The 13,057-nt window shown below is 46.7% G+C and overlaps 1 protein-coding gene across 2 annotated transcripts in view; it reads left to right on the forward strand.

Annotated features, from left to right (window-relative positions):
* Positions 1 to 13,057, forward strand: part of AUH (AU RNA binding methylglutaconyl-CoA hydratase) — a 92,521-nt gene that overhangs the window by 9,200 nt on the left and 70,264 nt on the right. For both annotated transcript variants that reach the window (XM_080924529.1, XM_080924530.1), the window contains exons 2-3: positions 2,488 to 2,555; positions 2,664 to 2,751. In XM_080924529.1, the coding sequence (XP_080780655.1) occupies positions 2,488 to 2,555; positions 2,664 to 2,751 (156 nt within the window). The remainder of the gene's footprint in view (positions 1 to 2,487; positions 2,556 to 2,663; positions 2,752 to 13,057) is intronic.

Below are 13,057 nucleotides of genomic sequence, written 5' to 3' on the forward strand. Positions count from 1 at the left end.
CACACCCACTCCAACAAGGCCACACCCACCCATAGTGCCACTTCCCGTGGGTCAAGGCTATTCAGACCACCACACTGTCTGTCAGAGAGTATTTGGAGAACAATGTGAAGGTACATTTTAAGGTCTCTGTCCTACCAGAACTTGTCTCTTACATTGCTAGTTGCTGAAGCCAGAAACCTGGTAGCTATTGCTTCAGTGGTAATACCCACCTTCCAGTGTAACCAGCCCTTAATCCAGTCATAAGTGTGCATTCCTACATAAGTCTTGAATCTTTTCACTTCCCTTGGTTTGTACTAGTGCCAGCCTCCAGATGCGACAGCTCTGCCCCAGGATTGTGTGAGCATGTGCATTGTGTAGTGCCAGCTTCCATCAGCTGCTACTCCTTGTTCTTACACTAAGGATAGAACCTGGGTCTTGGCCTGCAGGCCTTTCTGACCTGTGCCCACTTCTTTACTTGGTTGATCCCTTGGTTCTTCTGCTCCCCTCCCATTATGCTCTCTGTGTGGCTGCTTTGTGCTTCCTCCTGTGTGTCCTCTGCCCTGAATTCAGTCTCTGTGCTATTTACTTTTCCTGTGTGTCAAACTGCCTGTATTGTACAGAGATAATGTAAACAAGGAAGGAGTTATTTTTGGGCTAGGGGTTTTCAGAAGGTTCAGTCCTTGGTGGTTTGAGCCCATCATGTATTTCGGCAGAACACCACTCTGGTAACTGGTAGGAATATATGGTGGAAGAGTGGAGGAAGCTGAGCAGAGGGAAGGAAAACAGGGAGGGACCAGGGAAGATATAACCTTCATACTCAGTGACCCTCCTCTAGCCAGGCCCACCTCCCATCTTTGCTACTTTCCCATATTGTCATCATACTACGGCTCCATCACGGGGTGAGTTCATTCCTTCATTAATTCATCGGCAGGCAGGGATGGTCACAGCCTCCCCAAGAGGTGTGCTTCAGTAGTTCTGGGTATGTCTCAACTCATTCACGGCTCTTTCCCAGTGGTTTCCACTTTTCCTACCTGCTCATCCAGCTTCTGGCTCTTCTCTGCAGTGCCTGGGGGAGTCTGTCCTTGACCATCTTCCTTTGCCCCAGGCCATGCCAGTCCGACACCTCATGTGAACTCAGCCTATCTGGCCTGAGCTACTAACTGTTTTTCACATGGAAGCTGAAGCTGGGAACTAGTTCAGTCACTTAAGTATGGCATCAGAGAGCTACCTACTCACTAATGGTACATCCTTAACCTCTGCCACATAACTGGGGTAGAATGCTGGCTCCCAGTCAGGTTGCTGGGGGATCACTGAGTCAGTATACCCAAGGCTTTGGGTCCTGATGGACTGAAGCCCTCAGTCAGTAGTAGGCCTTTAGACTGTCTCAGCCTCAGGCCCCTGCAAGCTTTCCTGCACCCCAAGGGGGGGCATTTGTACATGTGCATTTTGCCTTGATGTAAGTCAGGAACAGATGAGGCCCGCACCCAGTGCTGCAGAGGGCATTTCTGATTCCCAGTGAAAGCTTGTGCTTAGGGAGAAGCTTGGGTGCAGGGCGTATAGAACCTCAGAGCTGTAGTTAAGGCCGCTGAGTTCAGGTGGTTTGTAAATAAAGAATTTTATGCATGGGCACAGACCTGCTGCAGCCTGGGTTTAGATGAGAGTTGGACAGGACAGGGAGTGAGCAGGGAGAACTCGGTCTTAGGGGAAAGATAATGAACTTCATTTTATTTGGGCTGAGTCCGACTTGCCTGTACATCTGAGTAGAAGTAGAAGTGTTCCTTGGTCGGTCAGGAGAAAGCCTGGCATAGAAGTAAGCACTGAGACCGGTTCATCAGCAAGGAGCAGTGAGCTGCCTGCAGCTGCAACAGCAACAGAAAGCAGGCCGAGGCCTGTGAGCACTGAGGTGAGCCAGGCGCTGGAGCAGCAGGTGGGAAAGTGGCCGTCGCTGGAAGGAAGGACAATGGTGAATGAAGTGGCAATTGTCTGGCTGTACTGTGCCCTCCTAGTCTCAGAGATTAAAACCTGGAAAATGCAGATTCCTTTGAATTGAAGAGCCTGTGATGCTGACATTCTCCCCTTAAAGTGAAGTGAGACTATTAAACATCAGTTTAATTTCATAAGGGTTTTTTTTTGCATTTATTTATTATATATGAGGGCACCATTGCTGTTTTCAGACACACCAGAAGAGGGTACCAGATCCCATTGAAGATGGTTGTGAGCCACTATGTGGTTGCTGGGAATTGAACTCAGGACCTCTTGAAGAACAGTCTTAACTCTGAGCCATCTCTCCAGCAATTTGATAAGTTTTTAGCCATCATATTAAAGAAATAAAAGTACTTGCTTTGAAAAGGAAGCTATAACTGTAAAAATAAAGGCCCACCTTTGCAAGAAGCCTCGGCTAGGAGGACAGATTAGTCAGGCGCCAGGTTTGTCATCTACATGGTGAAGTCTTCCTTCTGAGCACCTCACTAACCCAAACGTGTATACTTCTTTTCCCTCCTTAATCAGGCATTGTGGTGCTTGGAATTAACAGAGCTTATGGGAAAAATTCACTCAGTAAAAATCTTCTCAAAATGGTGAGTGTAAGATTAAGCTGTTTGTTTCTAATATTAAGACATATTGTTGATATGACTTTTGAAAATGAATTTTTTTCTCTTTTCTTTGCCCTCCCTCCTTTGGTTTAGTTTTCAAAAGCGGTGGACGCGTTAAAATCAGATAAGAAAGTTCGGACTGTTATCATCAGAAGTGAAGTCCCTGGGATATTCTGTGCTGGTAGGTAAAGTAATCTTTTGTTGTTGTTTTAAGATTTATTCTCTTCATGTATACGTGTGGACCTGTATGCCATATGAGTGGAAACCTGCAGAGGTGAGGGGAGGTGACTATATCCCTTGGGGATGGAGCTACAGGCATCTGATGGAAGCTGAACTCAGGTCTTTTGGAAGAGCATCAGGAGAGCCTTCTTCCCTACCTCTGTATGGGATCTTCCTGTCACACTGTGAGCTGGTGGCCTGCTCCCTCTGCCGTGCCCCATTCTCCCTTCAGACCTTCCATGGTTTGAACTATTGCCAACAATTCCTCTTCGCCTCTTTTTTCACAGTTTCCTAAGAAATGACTGTTCTTAGTCTGTTAGCATTGGGAAGAAACTTGCAACCTGTAGATTGTTTCAGAAGTTGAAAAAAATGCTTGGGGCCGTTAAGATAATTATTTGTAGTAAATGAACAGTCCTTGGGAAACGTCAGAGGGGAGAAACCAGGTCTCAGGCCACAGTGTTCTCTGTGCCTTTGGTTGCTTAGAAACTTGAAGAGTAGCGTCTGCCTCATCGTGCACTCTTGTGCAGGCCTGAGCTCTGAAGGTTGCCTCCCACACCTGTGAGTTTGCTGTGGGTGTGCCCGTGGGGCACAGTGTTTTCACACTAGTGGCATGTTTCCACAGCATTAGAGATTGTTCTCTTGCAATTTACATGCTAGTACTTCTGAGCCATGGTGGGGAAGAATCTGTTTCCCCTGGTAAACAACCTATGCGATCGATCGCTACCAATAAACAAGCAGTAAAACTGGTTCAGCACACTATCCATGGGGTGATTCCCCTAATCACTCAAGGGAACCACCTCTAGTGTTTTCATGATGGTGCAAGTGTTTCTTTACTAAGAAGGAACTGCTGTGCCTGGGCCAGCCCTGAGACCACGGGATGTTACAGTTCTTTTGGAGGCATAGTGACTGGCCCTGCCCCTCAGGGAGCTCATCTTTACAAGCCTGCCTTCACCCCAGACCACGGTTGGATTCTATGGGATTTAGGCACATTCAGTGCAGATGAGTTATATTCTGGCATTGATTGGTAAGGTTTTACTGCTTCCTTAAAACGTAGCATATCTAAAAAGGTAACATTTTACAGGGAGTGTAATTCAAGAAGGTGGAAGCTGCCCTCACATGGGGGCATGCTATCCCCAGTGAAGGCTTCTGTGTTCTGTCTGCCCAGGCTGATGGGATGGTTTAACAAAGTGCAGCCCTGTGTTTGGCCCTTGGTAACCCAATGGCTGGTTCTAGGATCTTTCCCTGTGATTACTCCCTTTCCCAGAATTCCAGTTACTGTGGATGCTGACCATTGTCTTACACAGCTGCACAGTGTGTGCATTCAACTCCCTCATCTTCCCAGGCTCTTTGGATGGTCTCTGGGTCACTCAAATTGCCTGAGAACAGTGTTAACAAGCGTGGAAATAGTGGCCACAAGGCATTTAGGCAGTGTGTATGTGAATTCAGAGAGTACGCCCCACAGGTATTTCTGTTTTCTTGCTCTCTCGAATCTGAGGTTATGGGGCAAATGCAGGAGGCTTGCAGTGCTCAGGACACTGTAGCTCTCTGATTTCTAGCAACTCACACCTCAAATGTTAGGGGTCTTTGTGACTTTCAGGACCAGCTACAGACAGTCTGGGGTGGAAGGCTATCAGGGCTCTGAGGCCTGTGGGGGTGAAGGGAACCTGCAGTGCTGATGTTGGGAGGTGGGGATGGTGGGGGTGGGGGCTGGGGGGAAATGCTCTATCAGAGATGATGTCATTCCTGGGGCATAGCACATCAGGTGAGCGTGCCATCCATTGGTTCTGTCTGCCAGTCCTGGCTGGCCTCCTGACTAGCCATCCTTGGCTTTCCCTCTGCCTGCATCTCTGTGTGTGATGCTTTTGGGTTGAGACTTTAGTGTTTTGGTACAGTCTGCTGTTTCTGTTACAGGCTGTGCAAATATAGTGCCATGTGCTAGTCGGTACCTGAAGTCGGCCTGGTTATCCCAAATTAATCCGGTATCTGCTCTATGTACGTTACCACTTTTGATAGTCTGGGAATTTGTTCACATGGTTTTTGTTTTGGTTTTCCTTCTGTATTCTGTTAAATACTCAATGTTTGTACTAGAGACAGTTTGGGGGCAGTTTGTTTATTGTCCCAGTCCACAGCTTTTCTCCAAAGGGCATCCTTTTCATGACCGTGTTTGGGTAGATCAGAAGCTCTGCTAGTGTTTGTGTGAAATACAATTCTATGTCATCAACAAAGCTCAATTAAGAGGATTCGTAAGCCGATCGTGGCCTGTGATGTAAAGTCTTCATTTCTGCCAGGCTGTGTTAGTTATTCAACGCACACCTCACATGGGGAAGCCTTAGCGTGCGTTCTGGAGCACTAGAGGCAGCAAGCCTTTCGGCTCCGCACCCATTGTTAGCCTTTGAGAGCTCGCCGTGCCCCGGAGGTACTTGTTCTTACCTCCCTGTTCCCCAAAGGTTTCCTTTGCCCATCTGTGTTCTGCCGATGCTGGTTCATTTCTGAAACCTCGGAGCCTCTGGAGTGGACTTGCCTCAGGTCTCTGGAGCACAGGAAGCTGTCTTCGAAAATCCTGTTTTGTGGTCTCAGGACACAAACTGAAGCTGGAGTCAGCATGTATTTGCCCCAGCTAGACGGTGCATTCATTTATAGTGTGTCTTTAGGGGCTGTTGACTTGTGTAAGTCTGAACATCTCAGACTATGCTCCTGTTTACCGACAGTGTTTCTAGCGGTAGACATTTGTTTATCTTTCCTTCCTTTTCTCCTAAAATACTGTGAACACAGGCAGTTGTTACCCACATCATGGAAAGGATTCCTACATAGTAGTGGAGCTTGGACCGGGCGGCTTGACCTTCCATTTACATCTCTTCTGTAGAATTGAAACTATATTTTACTTACATTTTAAATCAAAAAGTAAATAATAGATTCTGGATCAAAATATTTGAAGAAGTGTACAAAGAGAAGTTTGCCTCACCCTTCATTCCTTCCCTCTAGTAAAGACATTTTATCATTTTTAATTCTTCTATTGTATTACTGCACTAAAGCACACAAATGTGCAAGAGGATCAGCATGCCAATTAGAATGTTAAGTAGGTACCTAGGGCAAAGACTGCGCCACTTGGGATGCTAGCAGCAGGGAGAGGGTGTGCGCAGATGCCCCTCCTGTGTAGGAGATGCCACACTCCAGCTGTGTAGACTGTTAACAAGTGAGACTTTGGATTGGGCTTCTACTTTATCCCAAAACTTCCTGAAATGGTAATTTTCTTTTATTGTTGCTATTGTGTCTCTGAGGTAAGTAACTGAACGGAGTGCGTAAGTGTACCTGGAAATGGTAGCCGTGGTGGTAACTGAGCTCCGGAGTTATTCTAAAACCAGTGAAGGAAACACTAAGACTGAGACGAAGACTCATGGAAGTCGGATCCTCAAGTTCTGAGATGGAGGGCTGGCACTTGTCCAGGAGTTCTCTTGATACCCAGGCTGTTCTGAGATCTCAAAGGAGCAATCTCCTTCCCCACCCCCTTCTCTGCAGTCTGTGGTTTACTGTCTCAGAGGCTCTGCCGACCAGGATGTATATATAGTATGTGGTTCCTTGTAGGTTGGAACCAAGCTTCTGGACCTTAGGAATATTGCAGGGGACATTGTGTGTGTGTGTGTGTGTGTGTGTGTGTGTGAGTGTGATCAGCCCTACATGATTTTGTCCCCTTCGCATTATAGGAATTGTGTATTTGATTTCAAAATTCATCTCTTTACACATGGATCATACTCTAAAGTCTGTCATTTACAGGTGTTTGGGATCTGTTTAGTCTTAGTAATATCACCTTTAATGAAATTATGGAAAAACCCTTTAGGTCAGCTGTACAGCATGTAGAAGCGGCCAGCAGTTAGCACCTCTGTTCTAACACCAAGTAGTAAATATGTGGTGGTGGTTTTACCGTAACGTTCTAAAATGAAAACGCACTGAGCTTCACTTTTGCCCCGTTGCAGTTTCTGAGCAAATGACATCCAGTTCTTAGTAGCCGTTTCTCTGTGCAGGAGTCTAAATTGAGTGTTTCACTGAATTATACCAGTGTGGGTTTTTTCCCCCCCAAAAAGTAAAGGTCGTTTCGCTTCTGCTTTTGGATTCTAGTAAATTGTGTTATGACTAAGGCCTCCTCACTAAAACCGTCAGCACACGTTGTTAAATGGTGTGTGTTCAGATGTCATGACGGGAATAGAGTGTGGGAGCCTCTGACTAATGAAGAAATCTATTTAAAAGATTGCTTCAGAGTCTTGGGGTTTTGCTCTGATGCGTTATACAAGTCAGTTCTGTAGGAGCAGAGGGCAATTTTGTTGTTTTGTGTTGCATGCAATGTTTTACATAAAACATGGCTAAATATTTCATTGAGGATGTGAATTACTTGTAATGACATTTGCCACTTTTAAGTGTATAATTGATGTTTTAACAGATGTTTAAGCTGTGGTATACAGAATGTCCGTTGCATAAATCTCTCTTCCCATGAACCCTTAAACGGCTACGTTGTCTCCTCAGACAAAGGTGTGTGGAACATTGCAGTGTAGATCAGAGGCCTTTTGTGCGTAGCTTGTTTGATCTACCATAATGCTTTGCTGCTTGGCCGTGAGTTTCCATGATTTTCATTTTCCTGTTGAGCTGTTGGTTTTCTGCTCAGCACCTGATAGTTGACTGAGGTTTTTACTGCTTAGTTTTGTGCAGACCACATTTGCATCAGCACCATTCAGTCACTGTAAGGAAACAACTGAGGTTCAGAGGTTTGGAGACTCCAGTTGGTCGGGCCTGTGGTGGCTCAGTGCATCATGGCTGGGATGGCATGGAACATCTTGGAGGTCCACACTGAAACTGCAGTGCTTTCTGGGACATTTGCAGACAAGTCTGTGTTAGTGTATGGCTGTATTCTCCTGGGTACTTAGGAGTGGAATTACTAGGTCAACTCGGCCAACCACACACAAGTTCTAAGTTAGATGCAAGGTCACAGACAAGACAAGATCCTCAAAGTAAGAAGAAGCAGTGTGTGTGTGTGTGTGTGTGTGTGTGTGAGAGAGAGAGAGAGAGAGAGAGAGAGAGAGAGAGAGAGAGAGAGAGAGAGAGAGCGGGCTTGAGGGAGGGAGGGAGGGAGGGAGGGAGGAGAGTACCCTAGGTGCCGCAGATGGCATTATGGCTTTACTCTGCATTTCTCTAAGGAGTCTAAGCGTCTTGTCCTGTGTCTGTTTGTCACAGTGCCTATTCAGATATATCTCTCCATTTACGCCATGTCTTGTCCCATCCCCCCACTCCTCATCAACGCTTCTTCCCTGTTCTGCATACCTCCTCTTCTCATTCACCCTTTCAGGTCTGGTTTCTCTGTGTAGCTCAGGTTAGCTTTGAACTCATGATTTCCCCACCTCAGCTTCTCAGAGTGTGTGCCAACACTCTCAGCTTCCATACTTTTATAGAGTGCCCCCTTCCAGAGTTGAGGTTCCGTATCTCTGAAGCAGCCATCTGCTCTTACCTGGCATGCTTTGCAAGCGTTTCCCACTCAGCAGCTTACCTTTTCTTTCTTTCTTTCTTTCTTTCTTTCTTTCTTTCTTTCTTTCTTTCTTTCATTCTTTTTTCTTCTTTTTCTTTTTTTTTTGTTAGAGTCTCTTTTCAGCTGAAGGCTGACATCCAGTTTTGTTTCTGATTTGCACCTTCTTGGTGGCTGCTCCAGAGTCATAGCTCACAGAAGGCAGAAGTGACTCCTGACTCCTGTAGCTCTCCTCAGGTCCGAGCTAGGATGTATTCATTCATAGCTAGGTTGTGTGTCTAGCGAAGTAGGATTGAAGGGTTAGGGTCAGGGACGATAAACACGCACGCAGTCTTTGCTTTGGTTCCCAGTATGGCGCTCATGAGCACATGGACAAGATGCCTCATGTTGGCCTCTTCGGGTCTCTGAATGGATGAGAGAGGTTGACTGGTACCCTGTCCTCAAGTGGATGGGGGCCAGAGGTTGAGTTTAATCATCGTGAACACCTATGAAAGGACCCTCAGGAGATTCCTTCCCTTGGGTCTCATCCATGCTGTGAGGGTAGTGATGGATCAGTGTCCCCCATCCTCCCCACCTTGTCCTGTGCTGTCTGCTGACCTGTCTCTTTGCCCAAGTTCCTTGAGTTTTAGTGAGTGAATTGGGGCAGGCCTTTGAGGGAAATGCCACATTTATATCGTGGTTGGTTAGAAGTATGGATTGCTCTTAGGATTTATCTTGTTGTGATTGATGTTTGAAGGGAGAACAAACAGTCTTGGGCAGACAGCCTGTGTGTCTTTGGGAGCTCCTTTCCTGTCAGAGTCCAGTTGAATTTTTGGATACTGGCTTGGCCAGAGAAATAGAGAATTGGTGTGTGTCCCTTTGAGATGGCCAGTGTTGACTGTCCATATGATTGATAGGGTTTAGAGCCCGCTGGGAGAAGGGCCTGGGAGGGGCTGTCTTGATTAGTTAAGGTGTGAAGACCCCCCCCAAAGGAGTGCTTCAGGCCAGCCATCATTTCCTGCTTCTGACTGCCCTCAGGACCGCACTGCTGTTACAGATTGTGCCCTCAAAAGAGCCACACAAACCTTTCTCTCTCAGATTGCTCTGTGGAGGTATTTTATCACAGAGAAAGGAAAAGAAGTCAAGTTGCCCCCCTGCCTCTGGTGTAGGATTTAGTCTAGTGTGCAGAAGGCAGAAGTGTCAGTTACCAAGGAAGAGTGAGATTGCTTAGGGCAGGGCAGGTGGGGGTGAGGGTGCGGAGCCTGTCACTGTCCTGTGAATACTGGGTGTTCTTATCAGAGAGTCCTGGTGCTTAGAGGTGTCACTGGAATCTTACTGTATAGTGTGTGAGTGGGGGTTAAGTCCTTGCTCATTGGTGATTGAGCACCCACTCTCCACCCATCATCCCTGCCCATCCAGTGGAGTGAGGGTAGGGCTGGAAGTTCTTACCTTCTAGTCATAGCTTTATGTTCTAGTGACCAGTCTAGTGCTGAAGCTGTGCTCTGACCCAGGAGAGTCACGTGTATCCACATCACCACTACCTTGGTTGGGGGAAGGGCTGCTTTGAATAACAAAAGGTACCATGAGTCAAGGGTTCAAAGTTTGGGGCTCTGTACCAGAAACCTGGAATCAAAACCAGATACAACTTCCAGTATACCATAGGCTGTTAGTAATCTTACTTATTGCATATGCATATTGAATCTTCTCAGTAGCCATTTGTTTAGATGACTTTTTCTCTCCTTGAGTTATTGAGGGGCTTTACTAAAAGCATCAGATGCTATGTATTGAGTCATACTTTTGCTCCATTAATGAGCATTGGTCTGTACAGCACCATACTGCATCAGTTACTGTGTTAGAGTGGGCACATCGTCTTAGTTTATTTTGGTGCAAGATACCTGAGATTGTGAGATTGTGTCCTTTGTAAGGAAAAGAAGTTTATTGTAGTTTTGAAAGAGATCTAGCAGCACTGTCAGGTGTGATCTCCGGTGAAGGCTGCTGGCGGCATTACCTTCTGCTGGTGGATGACGGCATAGTGGCCTGAGCACAAGAGTGACAGGAAACCAGAGAGCTGGTAAGAGGCACTCTCCCAGAAACTTACTGCTTCCAGGAGAACCGTTTGTTTTTTTGGAGGGCAGCGCCCCTGCACCCCCAGTGCTCTATACCTTAGGCCCTTCTCACAAATGTCCAGTACCTCCAGGTACTTGAGAACCCACCTCCCCAGACATGAGCCCTGGGAGCTGTTAAAACTCCACATCACAGCGGTTATTTAGCTGAATTCATTTTCAAGCGTCTCGTGTTTGATGCTGATGTAGGTGGTGTTTCTTTTTAACTTCACTTCTGATTTTTATTCCTGGCACATGGCATTTCGTACAGCTGGTTTCCTTGATGTCCTCATGTTTTAGGTTTAGGAGCCCATACTTGGAGAAAGCTCCTTAGAGCATGTTCCTCAGATAATCGTGTGTCTTTGAGTGGGCTGTGTTTTCCAGCATTTTTGCCTTTCATGCTCACTCCATGTATGGACTTAGAGCCAACAGTGGTAAGACTTGTCCTGGACCTGCCTCACCTCCATGGAAGGCACTGGATTAGCACCAGCCAGCTCACAGCCAGTGGCAGGGCCTGTGCTGGTCCTGGTCCTGCACTTACCTCCACGGAAGGCATTGTGTCAGCACCAGCCAGCTCACAGCTGATGATGTCAAAAAGGTTTTTCTAGACCTCCATTTCCTAGAGATTAAAATACAAACAAAACCACAGAAACCTCACGAGCCTGAGTTGAATTTGCCAAACTCTTTACTACAGCTGTGTGCTTATCCCTTCTGCCAGTTAACATGTTAAATTACTGATTGTCAGCTATTAAAGAACTTGGCATCCCTGGACCAAGCCTCTTGATCACAGTGCATTCTTTTTTGCATACGAACTGCTGGCAAGTCTCTGATTTGCTAAAATGAGGAAGTCTTCAGTTAGCTCCACAGAACAGTACTCTCTTGAATGTTGAGGCCATGCTGGGCTCATAAGAACTCTGACTTCTGGCTTTCTGGAAATACGTGTATAGCATTTTTATTAATTCTTAGTGGGTTGGTAAACGTATGGCTGGCCACTGGGCTTCCTTAGTGGGAAGGTTTTAACTGTGAATTTAATGGCGTTAGCAGATGCAGTGCCAGCCCATTTACCTGTTTTTTTTTGAGACAAGTTTTTTAATTTGTGATTTTTTTAAAAATAGGAAATCAAATTTATTAGCATCAAGCTCCCCCCCCCCCTCCCCCGCTTCCTGCTTTCAGTCTGTGGGGTTGGTAGTTAGGAGTGTCCATGTTCAAACGGTTTGTGTTTTGTTTCAGTTTGAGGCAGGTCCTGTGCAGTGCAGGCTGTCCTCCATCTCAGGACAGTCCTGTGGCCTCTTCCCTAGCACCAGGCCTGCAGCACCAGTTGCCTTTTCTCTTCCCTTTGCTGGTTCCCCACACAGAGTCTTCACTGTAGATCTGCCTGGTCTTTAACTTTCCATCCTCCTGCCTCAGCTTCCCAAGTGCTGAGATCACAGATGTACATCACATGCCCAGCTTTTAAAAATTCTTTATAGCTTTTGTCTTTTTTTTTTTCTTTTCCTTCTCTTAAAATACTGACAGAATAACCGTTTCACCTGTCCCTTTGAAAGCTAGCTCTTTGCTGTGCTGGCTTGTTTTCCTTTTCTGTCTCAGTGGCTTATGTCTCTGTGTGCTTGGGACTCAGTCTTTCATTTCTCTTAGGCAGAAGCTCAGATCTTACATTTGATCTTCTTTTCCAGTGCGACCTTTTCACGGTCATGCGCCTGCACTCTCTTCCTTTGAACACGCCAGGATTCCATTAACTCAGGACTCCTGTCGGTTCCAAGGGAGCAATTGATTGGCTGTCATTAACTTCTCACTCTGTTTCCACTTCAGCAAACCGACTGAAATACCGTCCTAGATTTGGTACATACCGTTTCCCTAGCACATAGGAAATACCCATTAGTGATGACGTTGCTGGCTCATCTTACCTTCCGCCTAGCCACTCAGCAGTTTCTGCACACAACCCAAGTGACTGACCTACACTAGGCCTTCCCAGCAGCACTGTCTGGGAGGCTCGCTGAAGACCCAGACCTGCCATGCCATTGACCTGCTCCTGGACATGGCCCAGGAGGCTTGACAGATGGCGGTTACAGATCTTGTGGTGTGGAGATTTTCCTGTTCTATTCATTGGGCCTGTGAATGAAAGAGTGTCCCATTAGGTGGAGGAGGGGGGACCTTGACAACGAAAAATGATGCTGGGAGCCAAAATTCAGTCACTCAAGTAGTGGGCTCAAGCCCCACAGAGAGTCAGTCTCCAGACACTGGGAGGCACGTGTACCTTGGCCTACTCTGGTGCCTCCAGAGTCACAGGCCTGCCTAGAGAGACTGGGGTGTGTCCCACCTAGACATAATGGCAGAGGTGTCTTGTCTGTGGTCACTTCCCTAGCAACAGTAGGGCAACTGACACTAAGCCTGTTAGGATTCATCGGCTCTGGCCACACCTTCTTCTGCCCTGTGCCCTGCCTTTGTCCTCTGTTCCCACTACCCCACAGCCCTTATTCTCCGCCAGGCAAAGCTCATTCTCCTCCCAGACTCGGTATACCCAGTGCTTGGAACAGGCTTGCCTCAGATCTTCCGGCCTCTGTAACTTTAATTTCTTTCAAACCTTATTTTTAATGATGGTTCTTAAACACTTTAACCTCCCTTGTAGCCCACCACCCACCAGAGGCAGTGGAAAAGAAAGGATAAGGGTAGTGGACATGTTT

This window comes from Micromys minutus (assembly GCF_963924665.1).
Source record: "Micromys minutus genome assembly, chromosome: 1".
Lineage (NCBI taxonomy): Eukaryota > Metazoa > Chordata > Mammalia > Rodentia > Muridae > Micromys > Micromys minutus.